At 34.8% G+C, this 20772-nt stretch overlaps 2 protein-coding genes across 2 annotated transcripts in view; one reads left to right on the forward strand and one right to left on the reverse strand.

The window, feature by feature from the left end:
* Nucleotides 1–1618: 1618 nt before the first annotated feature.
* LOC107680493 (uncharacterized) lies at nt 1619–4058 on the reverse strand. Its single transcript, XM_016476376.1, has 3 exons — nt 3999–4058; nt 3513–3560; nt 1619–2263 (listed from the first exon to the last, which is right to left on the reverse strand). The coding sequence occupies exons 1-3, from the start codon at nt 4006–4008 to the stop codon at nt 1644–1646; spliced, it is 678 nt and encodes a 225-aa protein (XP_016331862.1). The 5' UTR covers nt 4009–4058; the 3' UTR covers nt 1619–1643.
* Nucleotides 4059–14785: 10727 nt separating this feature from the next.
* The window catches only part of tdrd3 (tudor domain containing 3), a 24978-nt gene continuing 18991 nt past the window's right edge, over nt 14786–20772 (forward strand). Inside the window, exons 1-4 of the mRNA XM_016476432.1 lie at nt 14786–15615; nt 16709–16799; nt 17332–17397; nt 17806–17966. Of these exons, the coding sequence (XP_016331918.1) occupies nt 15578–15615; nt 16709–16799; nt 17332–17397; nt 17806–17966 (356 nt within the window). The 5' untranslated portion in view covers nt 14786–15577. The remainder of the gene's footprint in view (nt 15616–16708; nt 16800–17331; nt 17398–17805; nt 17967–20772) is intronic.

Consider the following 20772-nt stretch of genomic DNA (forward strand, 5'->3'; position numbering starts at 1 on the left):
CGTCAACTTTTTACGGAAGTCACAGCGGTTTGTGAAAAATCACAGCTACTTTAAGCAGGCTGTGTGAATTTTACTGTGGACTGACTGTTTTGAAACTTATATGGTAGTTACATAGCACCTAGACCTCAGTTATCATGAAAAAAGCCAGGAAATTTCAGTTTTGACAATATGGGACCTTTAATATATTTAGAAACGTCGCGTTTTAGGCGAGGCCAAAAAAAAAAAAAAGACGCAGTATGCGATCATAAGTCTTTTTCACTCCAAGATGCCCCGAAACGTCATCATGAGCGAGTCTTAGTACCATGGAACGAAGTGGTATTGGAACTACTACTAGAAAACTTCAGGGAGGGTGTTAAAGGAAATGGTGTTTTTTGTATATAATATATAAAAATTTTTCAAATACCTTGTTCTGGTGCTTTGTATGTTGGTCTTCTTTCTTATTTCCTCTTTCATAATAAGATGTATGTTTTAATGTTTAGATTGTTGGATTCCCCAATAAAAAGATTTAAACATGATCAATTTCATTCTGAATAAAAATATTATTTCTTTCTTTTTTAAATCTTACTCTGAATGGTTTTATTTTGCGATAACACCTGGCTGGATGTACATTATCCTGCTTATTACACACTCATATAAGTAAATAATCAGCTGCCAAATAAATATTAAATATTTTCTTAGCTCACTGAATGCAAAGCTTCGGTGAAGAAAGCTGTAGCTTGCAAGTCCAATTAATACTGAAGTTTGCTTTGTTGAATTTCCAACAACAGCAGCAACTCCCACACCTTTAATTACTATATGTATATAAAAGTGAATGTGTACTGAAACCAGACTCATTCTGAAAAACAAGCAGGTCACAGATGAGAAAGTCATTTCCAGGCACAGCTCAGTACACAGAGCTCATGGGAGTTTCAAGGGCACTCGGGGAAAAAAAGGAACTGGCCATCCCAATAACAATTAAACAGGTTTTAATTGATTTTGCAATATGAAATGCATGAAATGCAAACAATTCAAAGGAGAGCATTTTACCAAATTGAAAGGTATAAATAAACTAAACAGGCTGATTTAGCTAAGTACATTCAAGAAATGTTATAATTATTGACCCTTTTATACACCATCCACTCTAAACTCTACTCTAAAAAACACAGCAATAAGCACATTGTAATAATAAAGAGGTTGACAAACCAGCTCGAATTAAAGAATAGCAGTAATTAGAGAAACGAAACGTAATATTATAAGATATATGACCAAATTAGACACACAAGTGTGAGTTTAGTAGTTGACGTTTTGACAGATAACAAGGTACATGTTCCTAAATGGGAACAGATATATAGAAAAATAGGCTTACAATGTGATAATTGTAAACATTAGAAATAATTAAATTATGAAACGTGATATGCAAAAATAACAGTCATGTTTAAATATAGAGAACAATTTGAATGATTAATTAAGTGGGTTAAATATTAGTAATAGTTAATGGGTTTTCAGGATGTCAGTGCTAGGTTGCGTCAGGAAAACCTGCCCCAAATAGATGTCCAGACGATCCGCTGTGGCGACCACTAACAGGAGCAGTCAAAACTGAGACAGCAAATGGATGTTTAGGATAAATTTAGACAAATATTCAAAGGTAATTGATACCTGTGTGACTAGAGTGAAAATGACAGTTCTGAACCCAAAAAAGATATACTGGTTTTTCGACCAATTGAGAATCCACATCCCAGTAATTTGACCTCCACCCCACCCAAACCAATATACGCACCCGTGTCGACTCCAAGTCCCAATTTCACATCAAGTGGACCGGCACTAGCTGACGCACTGGCAATTTCAGCCTGAGCCATTGCTCCGGCCCCGAGTCTAGCCACAGTGGCTTCAGCACCAGCTGAGGCGTTTGGGCCTTTGGCTTCTGCCCTAAATATACTGAATTCAGCACTAGCTCGTCCAACTCCTGCTTCCGCATAGACTCCAGCCTTGGGAAGCCTCTTTCCTGGTTTGTTTTCAAAAGCTTCCGCATATGATCCGCTTCGAGCAAAGGTGCCTTCTGCTTTGGCATCTGCAGGTCTGTCAATCGTGTCAATCATGCCTATGATGCCGCTTCCTGAAGCAGTAGCTGATGCAAGTTCCACACTTAGCTTTGTTGAAATACTTTCTTTACATTCCCATGTGTCCTTTTTGAGTAATTTCTTATTAATCTCACTTGAAACAGTGAAATCGACTCTGGGATTTTCTTCACGCAGACATTTGGTATAAAGTTCGTCACATTCTTCATCTGAAAAGAAAACACATTCCTTTTAATGCAGTGCAAATAGAGGCAGACGTTTAGAAAATAACAAGCTTTGTATGAATTTACGTTGTCATAGCTGCCATTTTACAATGAATATTAGAACATTGCAAAGGTGAAAAGATATTTTGACTTAAAAGCTGTTATTTCTGTATTTGGTTATTATCATAATACAGGTGCTGTATTAAGCAGTACATAAAGTATTGAATGAAGAAGTGTTTCTGTTGCTTCATGAAAACATCTGAAATGGCTGTGTATTGGACTAATATTGCATCTAAACCACATCATCTATGTCAAAGTACGCAAACACCGGGTCAGTGTTACTACGGGAAGCAGAACGTGTCCGACTTAACGTCTCTGTTTTCAGAATATTAGAACACTGTAAATGTGACAAGCTGGTTTTACTCCACCTTGCATGCTAATATTTCTGTATTTGGTGCGATTCAGTCTGAGGTTTGGTTTGCCTCTTTTCACATCTTTATAGTGTGGTAGTAATAATCTATTTTTATATAATATATTTTTGATTAAATACACATACAGTCAAACCAAAATGTATTCAGACACCTTCAACATTTCTCACATTATCACAGTTTATTCGCTATAGTATAGAAAATGGTAATAAAATATGACAAGAACTGTGTCAGAACAAATTCATCTTGATAATGTCAGATAACTGTGATAGAAAGGTTTGTAATGGATTACAATCAACCAAAAATTCAGACAACTCTTAGTATGACAATATTTACACGACTATCAATACTTTTTTGACCAATTACAAGCAATGCTTAATTTTGTTCAGTCTGTGGTGTAAAAAGGTCACATTAGCAATTAAAGAAAAAACACTCAAGCAAAACATGGTCAGGTCAATGTGTCTGAATAATTTTTGGTCCCAAATTTACTGGTAGTCCATGAAGAATTTTTGGGTATAATATGTCACAATTTATTTTATTTTGTTATCCTCACTTACATAAATGAACTATAGTGTCCTGCACCCACTAGTAAAAAAATATCAAAAATTATATCTGGTGTCTGAATAATTTTTGGTTTGACTGTATTTCAGATTTTCTCAAAATATAACAATTACCAGTTTTATACAGAGAGTGTTTGTGAATATTCAGAAACACATACAACAAACATTGAGAAAATGAAGTAAATAAATACACAAAATAAAATACATAAATGATCAAATAACACTAAAATGTAGAGTATATGCAAAGTCACTGTTAAATACACTCACCATTTTCATAATCTTCATGGATGTTAGAGCGTATTTCACAGTATTCATCTGCAAAAGAAACTGATGAGCTTTAATGCAGTGCAAACAGACACAGATGTTTAGAAAAACAAGCTTTATAGAAATGAACATTAGAACACTGTAAATGTGATGAGTTGGTATTACTCAACCTAATATTTCTGTATTTGGTATGATTCAGTCTGAGATTTGGTTTGCCTACATCTTCATAGTGTGTTAGTAATAATATATTTTTACTATATAATATTTTTTCATTTACTAAAGACACATATTTCAGATTTTTTCCGAATATGACAACAATGACCTATTTCTTTGACCTGTATCATTCAGTGTTTGGGAATATTCAGAAACACATAAACTACATTGAGACAATGAAGAAGGAAATAAATACACAAATAAAATACATAAATTAATGAAAAACACTAAAATGTAGAGTTTATGCAAAGTCGGTGTTAGTAAATATAGATCAACTCTTGTCCATGTCTTTTTCATGTCCATGGTTAAAATGTCTGGTATCAGGTCTATCAGAGTCTTCATCTGCAAATAAAACAGATGAGCTTTAATGCAGTGATAATGACACACATGTGTAGAAAACAAGCTTTGTATTAAAACACATTTCCCATTTTCGTCATGTCCATGGTGGCTTAACTGTAGTTCTCTGGACATTGTAGTCTGTCACAAGTTCTCAATCTCAATAAGTCTTTGGTGGAGTGTCGTTGTGTCTCGGTCAGTACCGCTGCTCCATATAAAGGGCAACACTGAAAGTGAAAGCCAAAAATGAGAAGTCCTGCAGGTTTAACTGGAGCCCAAGCCTTTAATCACTTTCGATCCCATATGGAGCCCATTGTCATTTCAAAGAATTGAACAAACGGAAGACGTGTAGGGTGACCACTTAAACTATGACTTGTACTATTTGTTATAATATGTTCCATTATTTATTAAAACAGAAGCCCTAGAGCATAGCAGTCTTACTTTTCAAATTCAAATTAGACCAATTTGGCTTTTTTTATGTACAGTAGCTGACTTTAAAATGTCTTAAAGAAAAAAATGAGATAACTTTAGGCCGCATCTGAAATATGTAATACCATTGATATTACCTGAGAAGATAAAGTAAATATGCTAGAGGACGTACATTTAATATGGTTGGAGTAAGAACATATAAGCTGAAGTGTTTCAAACATGGTTGCACAGTTCAGTTGAATGATAAAGTTGACTCTCTTTAACTGTGTTGTTCACAATATATATATTTATTACAATATATAATAATAAATTGAACATTCACTTCAGTGGTATGAGATCACTGGATGCTTTCAGTTGATTTCCTATTGAACTGTCAACAACTGCAGTGGTCAAACTATTTCAAATATAGTGAATTAAGTTAACTCCATCATAATGCACAATGTTTCCATCTTTCCATCTATTTGATTCAGATTGGGACTTCGGAGTGGGTTAGCGATTTGTTTTTCTGATTTCTTTTTTTATTAAACAGTAGAAAATATCAAACTATTAAGGCAATACAGTTATAAAAACAAAACAATGAAAACAATAAAGAAAGTATACACAAATACATATCCCTTAAGAAAATTAACGTGGTTTTACTATTTTTAACCACATTTTTACTACAAAAAGCATGGTTAAACTATTGTTTTTTTTTTTTTTTTTTGCAGTAAGGGATGTGTTGCCAAGTTAACAATAAATAAATAAATAATAAAATTACACCTAGAGAGAGATGCAGTTTTGACTGCTTTAGGATCAACAGAAATTTGGATTGTTTAGATCATCTTTGAATATAGAAAATAAAGGTTTAGAGACAGATTTTTGTTTATGCATGAAATTTAGCTAGCAGGAAACACAAATTAATTAAGCTATATTTTCCTATATTCTCTTCTGAGTAGTCAAACAATCCATCTGTTTTTTGAGCTCTTCATATTTAAGGAGAGAACTGTAGTTTCCAAAGTCGGATATCACTTGTTATGATTTCCAAGTGTGTATAATTTAGTAGAGACGCTATGACATGTCCCAACTAATATCAGCAACTACTAAATTGTCCCTGGCAATAATTTTGATCAAACAATTAAATGTGTTGTCTGCCGTTATGTCCCCACCAATGTCAGAGATGCTGATTTAGGAAAAGATTGGAGTGGTCTCTTAATGTTTCCAGAGCTGTATAATGGGGAAGCATGAAATAGGTTTATGTGATGGATGTCGGGAAGTTGAGACTAACATTTTATTTATTTATTTTTTTTAAGTCATGTCAGTTTGTCAATTTTAGGGTAATTTACCGTGTTCTGTTGTTCATGTTGGTAGGAGCAGATGACAAAAAAAAAAAGCAAAGAAAAATGTTGTTTAAAAGAAAAAGAAACAAAAAAGAGGAAGACATTTTCTGCTTGCATTTGCATTTTTTCCTAAATGTCAGTGGGCATTCTATGACATTCAGACTTAAGAAACATTTAGGGATTTTTCTGCAACACCCTGAAGTTTATGGGAAACATAATGATAACAGGAATTTAAGGAAAAATGACACTTCATGTACTTTATTACACTTGTTGATGAATAAATATTGTCTAATTACTTCCAGAGATGAACTTTAATCAGAGAATTGACACTGTCATTATTATATATAAAAATGTACTAGTATATATAAAATAGTATTATGGCTCTGTAAAAAAAGTGCAATTGAAAAGAGTTGAAGGATCCAGTTCAGCAGTTGAAAACTGCTTCATATTTTTGTGGAAACTGTATACATTTAAAATTTCAGAATTCTTTGATGAATAGAAATTTCAAAAGAACAGCATTTATTTGAAATATAAATATTTTGTAACATTATAAATTAGAGCTGTCAGTCGATTAAAGTTTTGAATCTAATTAATTACATAATGTTTCGATTAATTAATCTAATTAATCGCAAAATAAATTTGACTGTGAAAATACCCACAAAAGATTATTTAAAGCTAGTTTTGTGTTAAATTAGAACGTATCAAAATGATGCTTTAGAAATATTTTATTTGATTCATCATAACATTTATTACACATAAATATTTAGGCTACAACGACCTAACATAAACTATGGAACATAAAAGAAGATAATTTGAGAAACATCTCAATATTTGTTGTTCATACAATGAAACTCATTGGTAACCAAAACGTGCTTTGTTACCAACAGTCTTCAGAATACCTTCATGTTCCACAAAAGAAAGTAAGTAATTCAGGTTTGAGTAAATGATGACAGAATTTAAAGGGGTCATATGATGCGATTTCAAGTTTTCCTTTCTCTTTGGAGTGTTACAAGCTCTTGGTGCATAAAGAAGATCTGTAAAGTTGCAAAGACTAAAGTCTCAAATCCAAAGAGATATTCTTTATAAAAGTTAAGAGTCAACCACGCCTACCTAAAACGGCTCGTTCTAACACGCCCCCACATGTCTATGTCACTATGTGGAAATATTAGCATAATGCCGCCCAAATGTTCACGCAAAGAAAGAAGGCGTAGTTTCAGGAACAGCAGTGTTGATGCAGCATGTCAGGGAGACGCTATGTTTCAGTGCGAAAGCAAAAGCACTTTATTTGGCCTTCCGGAAGTAGATGCAATTATTTACAACAGAACAGCCATTTTTAAAATAGCATCATATGACCCCTTTAATATTTTTGGGTGAACTATCCCTGTAATGTTTTTATTATTATTATTATTATTATTATTATTATTATTTTAATTAAATGTACTCTAAATAAGAAACTAAATCTTCCAGGAGGTGGCGGTAAATGTATTCATTCGATTCGTTCAAACGGCTGATTCATTCAGGAATTCAGTAAACGGCTCTCTTTATGAATGGGCCTTTGAATCATTGAAATGGGTCTTTGAATCATTGATTCACACGATTCGTCCAAAACTCGGATTCATTCAGAAACTAAACACCTCTGTGCTGCTCGGAGGCGCACAACAGTTCTGCTGTGGCTTTATAAAGGTAATATGTTCTCTGCAAAATTGAGCAAAAAAAATATTGTGTTTAAAATATAACACAATATCAACTTTTATTTACTGAACTGTTGTATAAAATCACATTTAAACTCGTGATATTCAGGACAAAAACAGCGCTCGTGTGATATCATATGAAATAAATATGAGACAAAAATTCATACAGGGGCATTTTTGCCCCAATATATTGAATTTTAGGGCATAACTGCATTTATGGAGTTGTTACCCTGCATCATATTTGTCAACAGTCAACTGTATGAAATGTATGATGATGTACGGGTCTAGGGGCAGGGCCAGTGCATTAACTGCGTTAAAATATTTTAATCGTTTTATTTTTAATTAACTAATAACTAATTAAGTTAACGCGTTAAAATGACAGCCCTAATATATATATATACAGAGTGGTCCAAAACTCGGATTCATTCAGAAACTAAACACCTCTGTGCTGCTCGGAGGCGCACAACAGTTCTGCTGTGGCTTTATAAAGGTAATATGTTCTCTGCAAAATTGAGCAAAAAAAATATTGTGTTTAAAATATAACACAATATCAACTTTTATTTACTGAACTGTTGTATAAAATCACATTTAAACTCGTGATATTCAGAACAAACAGCACTCGTGTAATACTGCTCTCGCTGCTCCTATGATATCGCTTATCATATCATGATATAAATATGAGACAAAAATACATACAGGGGCATTTTTGCACCAATATCTTGAATTTTAGGGCATAACTGCATTTATGGAGTTGTTGCTCTGCATCATGTTTGTCAACAGTCAACTGTATGGAATATAAGTTATTTTTTCATAACTAATTAATTAAGTTAACGCGTTAAACTGACAGCCCTATTATAAATGTATCTATACTGTCACTTTTGATCAATTTAATGCATCCTTGAATATTTATTATTATTTTAAAATCTTACTTCATATTTTTGAATCGCAGTTTCCACAAACATATGAAGCAGCAGAACTGTTTTTAGCATTGATAATAATAAGAAATATTTGTTGAGCAGCAAATCAGCATATTATTATGATTTCTGAAGGATCATGTGACACTGAAGACTGGAGTAATGATGCTGAAAATTCAGCTTTCAATCAGAGGAATAAAATACATTTTAAAACGTATTCAAATAGAAAACAGGTATTTTAAATTGTACAAATATTTCACTGTTTTTACTGTATTTTTGATCAAATAAATGCAGTATTGGTGAGCATGCAGAGGAGACATTCAAAATCATTAAAAATGATTCCAAACTTTTGTATAAAGGCTTTTTATATATTTAAAAGTTTTGATCTTGGAAGGTAGATAAATCACAGCATCCTTACTTTTGTGTTATATGAATTTTATTAGAGGTCTCCGTCATCAGCATCAGAAGTGTCAGAAGTTTGCGTGTGACATCATCTGACCATTAAGAAGAGCAGAGGTCAAAACCATCATAAAGGAGCACTCACTCAAAATATGGCAGAAATATTGGGAAGTAGCTGATACAGCACGTCATTTATATCATATACAAAAACAAGTAGTCACAAGCACGAGGAAGGGCAGAAGCCCAAGGGAAGAGATGTTAGTCTCGCGTCTTAGAGTAGGTCATACTGGTTTAAATTCAAGGTTGCATAGAATAGGAAATAGGGCAGAGTTAAAGGCACAAATTGATGAACAAAACATGACACTTGAGCATTTATTAGGGAAAACATCTGGGAGAGTACGCAATCTATTAATAAATTATTTAAAAAACACCGGGTTAAGTGAAAGAATTTAGCATGAATATATAGTCTAAGGTAGTCAATCAAAGTTTTAATTGAAAATATATTTTTTTCTACTTCCTTTGATGTCATTCTGCTGCCCACACTCCAGTCTATAGGTGGCGGTAATGCACCCTTTAACCTGAGTTGCCAACCACCATAAAACCTGAAAGAAGAAGAAGAAGAGGAAGTGGGTAAAACATCTATCAGAGACATCACTAAATATAATTTTAAGCCTTTTTAACAAGGTGTGGGAATCAGGGAAGTTACCAGCTGATTGGAAGCATGGTATCATTGTGCCAATTGCAAAGCCAGGCAAGGATCATACACAACCAAATAACTACAGGCCCATAGCATTAACATCGAATCTTTGTAAACTGATGGAACGTATGGTAATGAGCAGATTGGTGCATATCATTGAGAAGAAAAACCTTTTCTCCCCATACCAAAGTGGTTTCCGGAAAGGGCGAAGCACAATGGACTCTGTGCTTTGTTTGGAAGCAGAAATAAGAAAGGCACAAGTAAACAAGGAAGTGTTAGTAGGAGTTTTTTTCGATGTTGAAAAAGCATACGACATGATGTGGAAAGAGGGACTTTTAATAAAATTAGAAAGAATGGAAATAAAAGGAAGAATGTATAATTGGATCAAGAATTTCTTGTTTAAAAGAACTATACAAGTTAGAGTGGGTTCTGCATTATCTCAGATTTATCCAGTAGAGAATGGAACACCTCAAGGAAGTGTTAGCAGTCCTGTTCTGTTTAATCTAATGATTGATGATATATTTACACAGATAGACATGGGGATAGGAAGGTCCTTGTATGCAGATGAAGGTGCGCTGTGGAAAAGAGGGCGCAACGTGGGGCATGTGGAGAAGTGTATGCAGAATGCTGTTAAAAAAGTAGAGAATTGGGCTAGTGAATGGGGTTTCTGTTTCTCTGTAGCAAAAACTCAGGTGATCTGTTTTACAAAAAGGAAAATTAATCCAATTATGAATATTAAAATGTATGGTCAAAAATTGGAGCAGGTGTCAGTAATTAGATTTCTGGGAATGTGGATGGATTCAAAACTGGATTTTAGAATTCATATTCAGAAAATAGTAGACAAAGGTAAAAAAGCAATAAATGTAATGCGGTGCTTGGCAGGTGTTGAATGGGGGGCATGTCGTCAGTCTCTTAAAAGAATATACTGTGCACTGATAAGAGCAGCTATTGATTATGGTAGTATGGTGTACAGTTCGGAGTTCGGCATCTAACTTTTAAAGATCGAGGCAATTCAATCACAAGCACTGCGAATATGTTGTGGAGCAATAAGCAATACTCCAATAGCAGCAGTACAAGTAGAGATGGATGAAATGCCTCAGGAAATTAGAAGGCTCAAGTTAAAGATGAGATACTGGATTAATATAAAAGGACACTTAGATAGTCATCCAGTTAAGAAAGTTCTGAAGGATTGCTGGGAATACGAGTATAAAAAACTATCAAGCTTTGGATGGACTGCCAATGAGGAGGCACAGAATATGGGAATTAGTGACATCAATGACATCAATATTGTGGCAACTTCAGCAATTCCTCCTTGGCTTTTCCCTATGCCTGTAGTTGACATTCAGCTAATTCAGCTAAAACATAACCAGGAAAGAAGTATGCTAACAAATATAGCAGTGCAGCAATACATTGAACAAACTTATTATAGTATATTGCAAATATACACGGATGGCTCTAAAGATCCTGAGTCTGGAATAACAGCAGCAGCAGTCTACATACCCCAATTCAAAGTCAAAATTTCAAAAAGAATTTCAGATCACATATCTGTTTATACGACAGAGACAATAGCAATATTCCTAGCTCTTCAGTGGATAGAAGAAGTACAGCCAATAAGGTCAGTAATTTGTACAGACTCCCTTTCAGTTTTAAATAGCTTGCTAAGTGGAATTTCAACAGCAAGGCAAGATATCATTTTTGAAGTGATGCAGAGTCTATTTAGAATAAGACAATCTGGTCTTATGGTAAATTTCCTTTGGGTACCATCACATATGGGTGTGGAAGGAAATGAGGAGGCAGACCATCTGGCTAAACAGGCTCTGAGACATGCACAAATTGACATTAAAGTGTCAATGAGTAAAGCAGAAGTAAAAGGGTTAATTGCAAATGAAATAAGAAAGAAATGGCAGAAGGAGTGGGATAGTGGAACAAAAGGTAGACACTTTCATCATGTTCAAGAGAAAGTAGGTCAAGAAAGAAGAAAGTTTGGCAACAGGAAAGAAGACGTTTTAATGTCAAGAATGCGTATTGGACATTGTCTGTTAAATCAGTGTCTGTATAGAATGGGGAAGCATGAAACTGGAAAGTGTGACAAATGTGGTCATGCAGAATCAGTAGAACATGTACTTATAGAGTGTGTTGCATATGAAGGAGCAAGATTTCAACTAATTCAAGCTTTAGGATCATTCGGAATAAATAATTTGTCACTTCAGGTTCTGTTAGGAAATAGCCCAAAGCAATCAAGAATATTTCATGAATTAATAATTTTCTTAAAAGAAACAAGACTGATCAATAGAATGTAGGATACAGTTGTAGTAAATAAAGCGGGAATAATTGGCGTTGTATTAAAAAAGGAAAAAAGGAAAAAGTGGTGTGGTGTGGTGATTTTAATGCACACAGCACATTGTGGGGGAGTACTAACACAGATTACAATGGATTGATCATAGAAGACATGCTAGATTGGGGAGGATTAGTGTGTATCAATGGTGGAAGCTATACAAGAGTTGATTTGTCACAAGGAAAATATTCAATTTTAGATTTGACACTAGTTTCTGAAAGTTTAGCTGGAAAATGTGATTGGAAAGTATTAAATCAAAGTACAGTTGGTAGTGATCATTTTCCTATCAGCAGTACAATTGGTTTGGATATAGCACAAATTGTGGTGGAAAGAATGCCCAGGTGGAAATTTAAATCAGCCAACTGGGACACATTTAAGGAGTTATGTCATAACAGAATGTCTGAATTTAGTAAGTCTATGGAAGATGTAGAGGTGTTTAATTATAAGTTATGTGAAATTCTTCAGAGTACTGCTGAAGAAGTAATAGGTAAGAAGAAGGCTAGTAACAGGAGGAAAGCCGTCCCATGGTGGAATGAGGATTGTAGTGAGGCAATAAGTAAAAGGAATAAAGCACTTAAGAGAGTAAGAAGATCATTTAACTATAACGATTTTATTCGTTATAAAAGAGCACGGGCGATAGTGAGGAGAGTAATACGGACATCTAAGAGAAATTATTGGAGGGAATTTTGCAACAATATTGGGGAAGATATTGAAATTAATGAAGTATGGAGTATGATAAGAAAAATGGGAGGGAAGCAAAGAAATAGCAGCATACCTGTATTAGCATATAAAGAAAGACTTGTGATATCAGACAGTGGAAAAGCGGAGGCGCTAGCAGAAACATTTGTTAAAGTGCACAGTAACTCAAATTTGTCAGAAGAAAGGAGGAGGTATAGGGAGTATAATGTGAGTAAGAACCCTCAATTACTGGAGGAAAAAGGACCATCTGGATGTACTTTAGATTCAGAGTTTACTCTGTATGAGCTGAAGAAAGCTCTTGCAGGGGTTAAACAAACTTCACCAGGAAGAGATGATATTTGCTATGAGATGGTAAAACATCTATCAGAGACATCACTAAATATAATTTTAAGCCTTTTTAACAAGGTGTGGGAATCAGGGAAGTTACCAGCTGATTGGAAGCATGGTATCATTGTGCCAATTGCGAAGCCAGGCAAGGATCATACACAACCAAATAACTACAGGCCCATAGCATTAACATCGAATCTTTGTAAACTGATGGAACGTATGGTAATGAGCAGATTGGTGCATATCATTGAGAAGAAAAACCTTTTCTCCCCATACCAAAGTGGTTTCCGGAAAGGGCGAAACACAATGGACTCTGTGCTTTGTTTGGAAGCAGAAATAAGAAAGGCACAAGTAAACAAGGAAGTGTTAGTAGGAGTTTTTTTCGATGTTGAAAAAGCATACGACATGATGTGGAAAGAGGGACTTTTAATAAAATTAGAAAGAATGGAAATAAAAGGAAGAATGTATAATTGGATCAAGAATTTCTTGTTTAAAAGAACTATACAAGTTAGAGTGGGTTCTGCATTATCTCAGATTTATCCAGTAGAGAATGGAACACCTCAAGGAAGTGTTAGCAGTCCTGTTCTGTTTAATCTAATGATTGATGATATATTTACACAGATAGACATGGGGATAGGAAGGTCCTTGTATGCAGATGACGGTGCGCTGTGGAAAAGAGGGCGCAATATGGGGCATGTGGAGAAGTGTATGCAGAATGCTGTTAAAAAAGTAGAGAATTGGGCTAATGAATGGGGTTTCTGTTTCTCTGTAGCAAAAACTCAGGTAATCTGTTTTACAAAAAGGAAAATCAATCCAATTATGATTATTAAAATGTATGGTCAAAAATTGGAGCAGGTGTCAGTAATTAGATTTCTGGGAATGTGGATGGATTCAAAACTGGATTTTAGAATTCATATTCAGAAAATAGTAGACAAAGGTAAAAAAGCAATAAATGTAATGCGGTGCTTGGCAGGTGTTGAATGGGGGGCATGTCGTCAGTCTCTTAAAAGAATATACTGTGCACTGATAAGAGCAGCTATTGATTATGGTAGTATGGTGTACAGTTCGGCATCTAAAACACAACTTTTAAAGATCGAGGCAATTCAATCACAAGCACTGCGAATATGTTGTGGAGCAATAAGATCGTCTCCAATAGCAGCAGTACAAGTAGAGATGGATGAAATGCCTCAGGAAATTAGAAGGCTCAAGTTAAAGATGAGATACTGGATTAATATAAAAGGACACTTAGATAGTCATCCAGTTAAGAAAGTTCTGAAGGATTGCTGGGAATACGAGTATAAAAAACTATCAAGCTTTGGATGGACTGCCAATGAGGAGGCACAGAATATGGGAATTAGTGACATCAATATTGCTCCTTCTGTGGCAACTTCAGCAATTCCTCCTTGGCTTTTCCCTATGCCTGTAGTTGACATTCAGCTATATGAAGAAAAACATAACCAGGAAAGAAGTATGCTAACAAATATAGCAGTGCAGCAATACATTGAACAAACTTATTATAGTATATTGCAAATATACACGGATGGCTCTAAAGATCCTGAGTCTGGAATAACAGCAGCAGCAGTCTACATACCCCAATTCAAAGTCAAAATTTCAAAAAGAATTTCAGATCACATATCTGTTTATACTACAGAGACAATAGCAATATTCCTAGCTCTTCAGTGGATAGAAGAAGTACAGCCAATAAGGTCAGTAATTTGTACAGACTCCCTTTCAGTTTTAAATAGCTTGCTAAGTGGAATTTCAACAGCAAGGCAAGATATCATTTTTGAAGTGATGCAGAGTCTATTTAGAATAAGACAATCTGGTCTTATGGTAAATTTCCTTTGGGTACCATCACATATGGGTGTGGAAGGAAATGAGGAGGCAGACCATCTGGCTAAACAGGCTTTGAAGCATGCACAAATTGACATTAAAGTGTCAATGAGTAAAGCAGAAGTAAAAGGGTTAATTGCAAATGAAATAAGAAAGAAATGGCAGAAGGAGTGGGATAGTGGAACAAAAGGTAGACACTTTCATCATGTTCAAGAGAAAGTAGGTCAAGAAAGAAGAAAGTTTGGCAACAGGAAAGAAGACGTTTTAATGTCAAGAATGCGTATTGGACATTGTCTGTTAAATCAGTGTCTGTATAGAATGGGGAAGCATGAAACTGGAAAGTGTGACAAATGTGGTCATGCAGAATCAGTAGAACATGTACTTATAGAGTGTGTTGCATATGAAGGAGCAAGATTTCAACTAATTCAAGCTTTAGGATCATTCGGAATAAATAATTTGTCACTTCAGGTTCTGTTAGGAAATGGCCCAAAGCAATCAAGAATATTTCATGAATTAATTATTTTCTTAAAAGAAACAAGACTGATCAATAGAATTTAGGATACAGTTGTAGTAAATAAAGCGGGAATAATTGGCGTTGTATTTTTGTTTTTGTTTTTGGCTATAGTTCTCAAACTTCCAATCATTATGCGCTCCACACTCCTATCCAGTAGGTGGCGGGAATGCACCATTTAAGTTGGTTTGCCAACCGCCATTAAATTTAAAAGAAGAAGAAGAAGAAGAAGAGGAAGTGACGTCATCTGTCTTTATCCCGCTGCAGCACCAGCTAACGCTGTAGAAATGAATCCCGATTAGCACACGATGGGATTTCAGCGTTATTTCAGACAGTGATTCCGTGCAGACTCGTCAGTATATGTGAAGATGTGCGATCTGAGCTCAGCGCTCATTAAAGAGGGCTGGTGAGTCACTACTGAGCGCTAACGGCTAACTGTGTTTAGCACGCTGCTGATGCTAACTCATGTTTACGTTCGTTTACTCACTCAGATTTAATAGCGAATTTTACTTTTATCTTGTATTTATGAGTGTTTATAAGTTCCTTTAATAACCTACAGTTTATATAACTTCATCAGTTGTGTCATAACTTCATCAGGATGTTTAGTGCTGTTAGCGGCTAAATCGTTAGCACGATAAGCAGCATTTATTAACTGCTAGTCTTTTATCAGTAAATCTAAATTATTAATAAATATTAATATATATATATATATATATATATTAGCGTTAAAGGTGTTTACAGAGGGGATTTTTATCTTTTTATCAGTCCATAAATAAAAAAAAAAAACTGTCAACCGATAGAAAAAAAAAAACATTGTTTTTAGGATTTTTTTTTAATAGAAATAAGGTTAATGATATATCACCAAACCCTTCTGTCAAAAACTTCAGACTGTAGATAATAATAAAACTAATTTGGTGAATGTAAGAAACTCACAGCCTTTAAAGATATGTATTGTAATTTAAATCTGCAGATTCAAATAGATACATTTGAATAAAACATTTAAAAACACACACAGAGACACAGACACACACACACAAAAACAGTGGTTTTACCTTCAGTGACAGTGCTAAAATAAATTCAGAGCCATGGCAAAGTTTAAATTAAAACTGTAAAAAAAAATATATATAAATAGAAATAAATAAATAATAATAACATTAGAAGAAATATCATTTACAAAAAAATATAAAATATATATATATATATATGTATATATACAAGTAATTAGTGACTAAATTGGATTGAAAAAAAGTGAACAAATAGGACTAATACATCTAATAGTATAGAACTAAAAAAATAATATTAATAGAACTAATAATGGAATTTAATAGCAACTAAGTATTTTCCAAATAATACTTTGACATTTATAATAATATTTTTTCACTGTGTATTCCTTTGTTTTTTTTTTATAGATGAAGATATACAGATGTTTTTTACATTTAATTTCCCATATTTGGTGTTATTAATAAACCCTGGCTGAAATCACACACTTTTCTACACAGGTACCTTACAGATGAAGGAATAGAGGAGTGTAAAAGTTCAACAGAGAAGGAGAAAACATCACCGACTGACATCATCCAAGTAGCACTAAACGCAAGTGCTTTAAGAAATTACCTTGTTTCCTTTTATATTGACCCTTTTCTTTTTGTATTTACTCATGTAGTATGTCTTTATGTAGATTGGTTCAAGATGGCGCCGAGCATGGCAGCCGTGTTGCGAGCTCCGAGAAAACTCTGCAGTTTTTCGTTTGTTTTACTTGTTATTTTGTTGTTCTACGTGTTGGATGTTGTTAGTATAACTGTCTACGATAGACACACGCTTTTAAACATTGGCTCCTACGTCGCGCAACGCAAACCGGACTTTGAGTTCTTGAACGCCGGCGCTCTGTTTACAGACACCGCATCAGAGCCCTTTGTCTGGGCCGCATGGTCGCGACCGAGACGCTCCCAAGAATTTCACTCACCAAGGCACGCGTGCTGTGGTGATGTGACAATAAAAGTGACTTTGACTTTGACTCTTTGTCAATTTGTGATCATGTATATTTGGGTTTCGGCTCTCCATAGAAGCCGCCACACCTTGAAAAAGCGAACAGTGAAATAATACTATTATATAATTCACATTACAGAGTGATCTGAGACCAATCGGAAAGAGCTTCCTGCCAACGGACATCAACAGTGGACGAATAGAAAAGGTACATTTGTGTTTTAAAATAACTGGCTTGATTTATGTCGATCATTAGAAACTGGATGGGATTTTGCCATTCGGTTTAAGCTTTAATCTAACATAATGCATAATTACAATATAAATAGACTTCATGCACTTGCTAATGCTGCCCACAAGATGGTGCTGTTATTAAAGAGAACTTAAGCAGTGCATAAATGAAGATAGATAGAGTCAGAGCAGAGGTGAAGAGGTAAAAGAACATTTTGTTTGGCCAAAAGGACATGACATTACTGCAGAATAATGACTGGGATCTGGTTTCTGAGAGCGGTGTTTCTCTGTAATGATAATTTAAGCCCACATGAGCTTGATGCATTACATTGGTTTTTAGCTGAGTGTTTTATCTGTTTGATGCAAAATCCCTCTCGTTCTCCTGCAGTTGGAGGGCCCTTGTGTCCTTCAGGTGCAAAAGATTCGTAATGTCGCCGCTCCTAAAGATCACGAGGAGTCGCAGGCGGCGCCCAGAATGCTGCGTCTGCTGATGACAGACGGACACACGTCATGCACCGGCCTCGAGTACAAACAGCTGTCCAAAATCAGGTACAGCTCATGCAGATATTTGCATCTTTCCACCTTTTCATTATACATGCACTACCTGCAAGTAGGGATTTGTAAATCTGCATCGACTAGTAGTGAGTGGGAACTTTTGTACTAATGAAGCCTTGTATAATTAGACTAATTGAAGGTCAGGTCCAGGTTCACACATTTCACGTTCTTGGTGTGGGATGCTAAATGCAGCAAGATGCTGCTGCTGTAATAAAGGGAATGAATCATGCTGACGTCTGGTGTGCTAAAATAATTTCTGAGAAGTTCTCTTTCATTTAAAATTAATTAATTCACTTGCATTAAAAATATTAAAGCTGAAAGTAAAATTGGGAAAAAAATGTCTAATTAGTTCACTAATTAGTGGATGATTAGTCAGGGTTGTAGTTGATTTAACAAGGGCGGGAATGACATTTCATTGGACCTGTCTTGCATGCAATACTACTGTACTTCATACTAAATGTACACTTCAATTCAAAAGTTTTTAATTGTTGTTGAAAGTCATCTCTTTTGCTCACCAAGGCTATATTTATTTAATAAAAATACAGTAAAAATTGTGAAATATTATTACATTTTAAAATGGCTGTTTTTTTTTATGTGAATATATGTTTAAATGTAATTTATTGCTGAGGTCAAAGCTGAATTTTCAGCATCATTACTTTGATAGAGTTCAAAAGAACAGCATTTATTTGAAATAGAAACCTTTTGTAACATTATAAATGATGATTTATTTTATGCACCTTTGCTGAAAAAAGTATTAATGTCTTTAAGAGTATTCACTCCAAACTTAGCGCCTGTTATTATTTAATAGTATGTGAAATAGTATGCAACATGCAGCGTTAAATAATCAAAGAGTAGTATGCTGCAGTATTGTTACATGACCTTATTATGTTGCATGTTTAATTTAGCAAGTGGTGTCCAGTTATCATCTCGTAAATAAATACAGTAATTTAGCATTTTTAATCTAATGATGTGTAAAAGTGTCTCTTGGCAGAGGAGAAAGAGATATTAAAAATGATGTTCCTTTAGTTTCATTCGAGTTTCAAGCTCAAGAGCATTGTATTGTGGGATACAGTATTTCATGTGGTTATAGTACATGAATGCATGTGGGTTTTCCATGTATTCAGGAAGTATGCTTACTATGCACACTACATACTTCAGAAATAGAATGAGTGATGTGGAACCTGTGCCTGCAGAGTTCTGTAGAAAGTTCCTGTTTGTTTACTAGATATTTTGGCTAATTTGTTCAGGTTTATTGCTGTCAAACAGTACATTAAAGCGTAAACGTAAAGATTTGGCAAGTGACTGCAATTTTATACTTCTCTCACTCACTTTTTGTGAAGAGTGGCTGTAAAATCTAGTACCGCAGACATTTAATTGAAGCACGTCTAATTGCGCCGTATGATTTAATGAAATAACGTCTCGGCCCGTCAGACTCTGTGAAGTGGCCTATAATGAGACCAAAAACCCGGCATTTGTTTAAACGCAGCTCTTAATATGATAAAGAGGTCCTGTAATTGCCTTGAGCCATACTAAAAACGTTTTGATGTAGTGGGGAGCTGCATAAAAAGGTTTTTCACTATGAATTGATGTTCACGGCACTACAGAGTCATTCAGAGTCGTGGTATTGCGCTGCTTTTGAGGTTACTTCAGGCTCATTTTCTCAACCCAAAACATCAGTGTCATTTTGAAATGCGGAAAATAGTGTCTTTGTGCAAGTCAGATTCATGTTGCATGCCAAGAATGTGTCTCTCTTGTTGCATTGATTTATGCATTTTGCTGGACTTGTCAATCGCTTAAAACAACTTATGTCATTTTATGTTTTAATAGTGTATACAAAGCTTTAAATTGTGAAGGTACAAATGCATTACGAGTTACATCCCTAATTTTAACACACAATGTGAAGGGTTTGTTCAAATTATTAACCCTAATATGAGCAAAAATTACCATGATGCTTAAAGGAATAGTTCACACAAAAATGTAAATTTGCTAAATATTTATTCACACTAAGATGATCCAAGATGTAGATGAGTTTGGTTGTTCATCAGAATTAGAGAAATGTAGCATTCCATCACTTGCTCAGCAATGGATCCTCTGCAGTGAATGGGTGCCGTCAGAATGAGAGTCCAAACAGCTGATAAAAACATCACAGTAATCCACACCACTCCAGCCCATCAGTTAACATCTTGAGGCCAAATCTGCGTGTTCGTAAGAAACAAATCCATTGTTAAGATGTTTTTAAACCTGAAAGCATTGCTTCTGGCCAAAATACAAGTCCATAATAACGCTTCCTCCAATGCAAAGCCCATCTCCTGTTGTCTCACATCAAAATCCAGCCACATATTTGTTTAGAGCTGTTTGGACTGTTTTTGCTTGTAAACGGTGCTTGATCTGTGCAGATTTCTCTCCTGATTCAGACCAGATGACTTTTTAACTGAAGAAAGTAATGTTATAAATAGAGGACTCGCATTTTAGCTGATTTGAAGTAAAAAAATTATCTTGATGGATTTGTTTCTTACAAACATGCAGCTTTTGGCTTTTTTAAGACATTAACTGATGGACTGGAGTGGTGTGGATTATCAGAATCAGCTTTATTTGCCAAGTGTGCACAAACACAAAAGGAATTTGTTGTGGTTTTTAAGAAGCTCTTGGTACATACATGCATACATACATGCATACAGTATCTCACAGAAGTGAGTACACCCCTCAATTTTCGTAAATATTTTATCTTTTCATGTGACAACACTGAAGAAATGACACTTTGCTACAATGTAAAGTAGTGAGTGTACAGCTTGTATAACAG

The sequence above is a fragment of the Sinocyclocheilus anshuiensis genome, unplaced genomic scaffold (assembly GCF_001515605.1).
Source record: "Sinocyclocheilus anshuiensis isolate Anshui unplaced genomic scaffold, SAMN03320099.WGS_v1.1 scaffold308, whole genome shotgun sequence".
Lineage (NCBI taxonomy): Eukaryota > Metazoa > Chordata > Actinopteri > Cypriniformes > Cyprinidae > Sinocyclocheilus > Sinocyclocheilus anshuiensis.

Bases quoted from the DNA above. Each gene is read 5' to 3' on its own strand.
- LOC107680493 (XM_016476376.1), bottom strand. The intron at 2,264-3,512 runs GTGAGTGTATTT...TTTTCTTTTCAG, and splicing joins CCATGAAGATTATGAAAATG to ATGAAGAATGTGACGAACTT.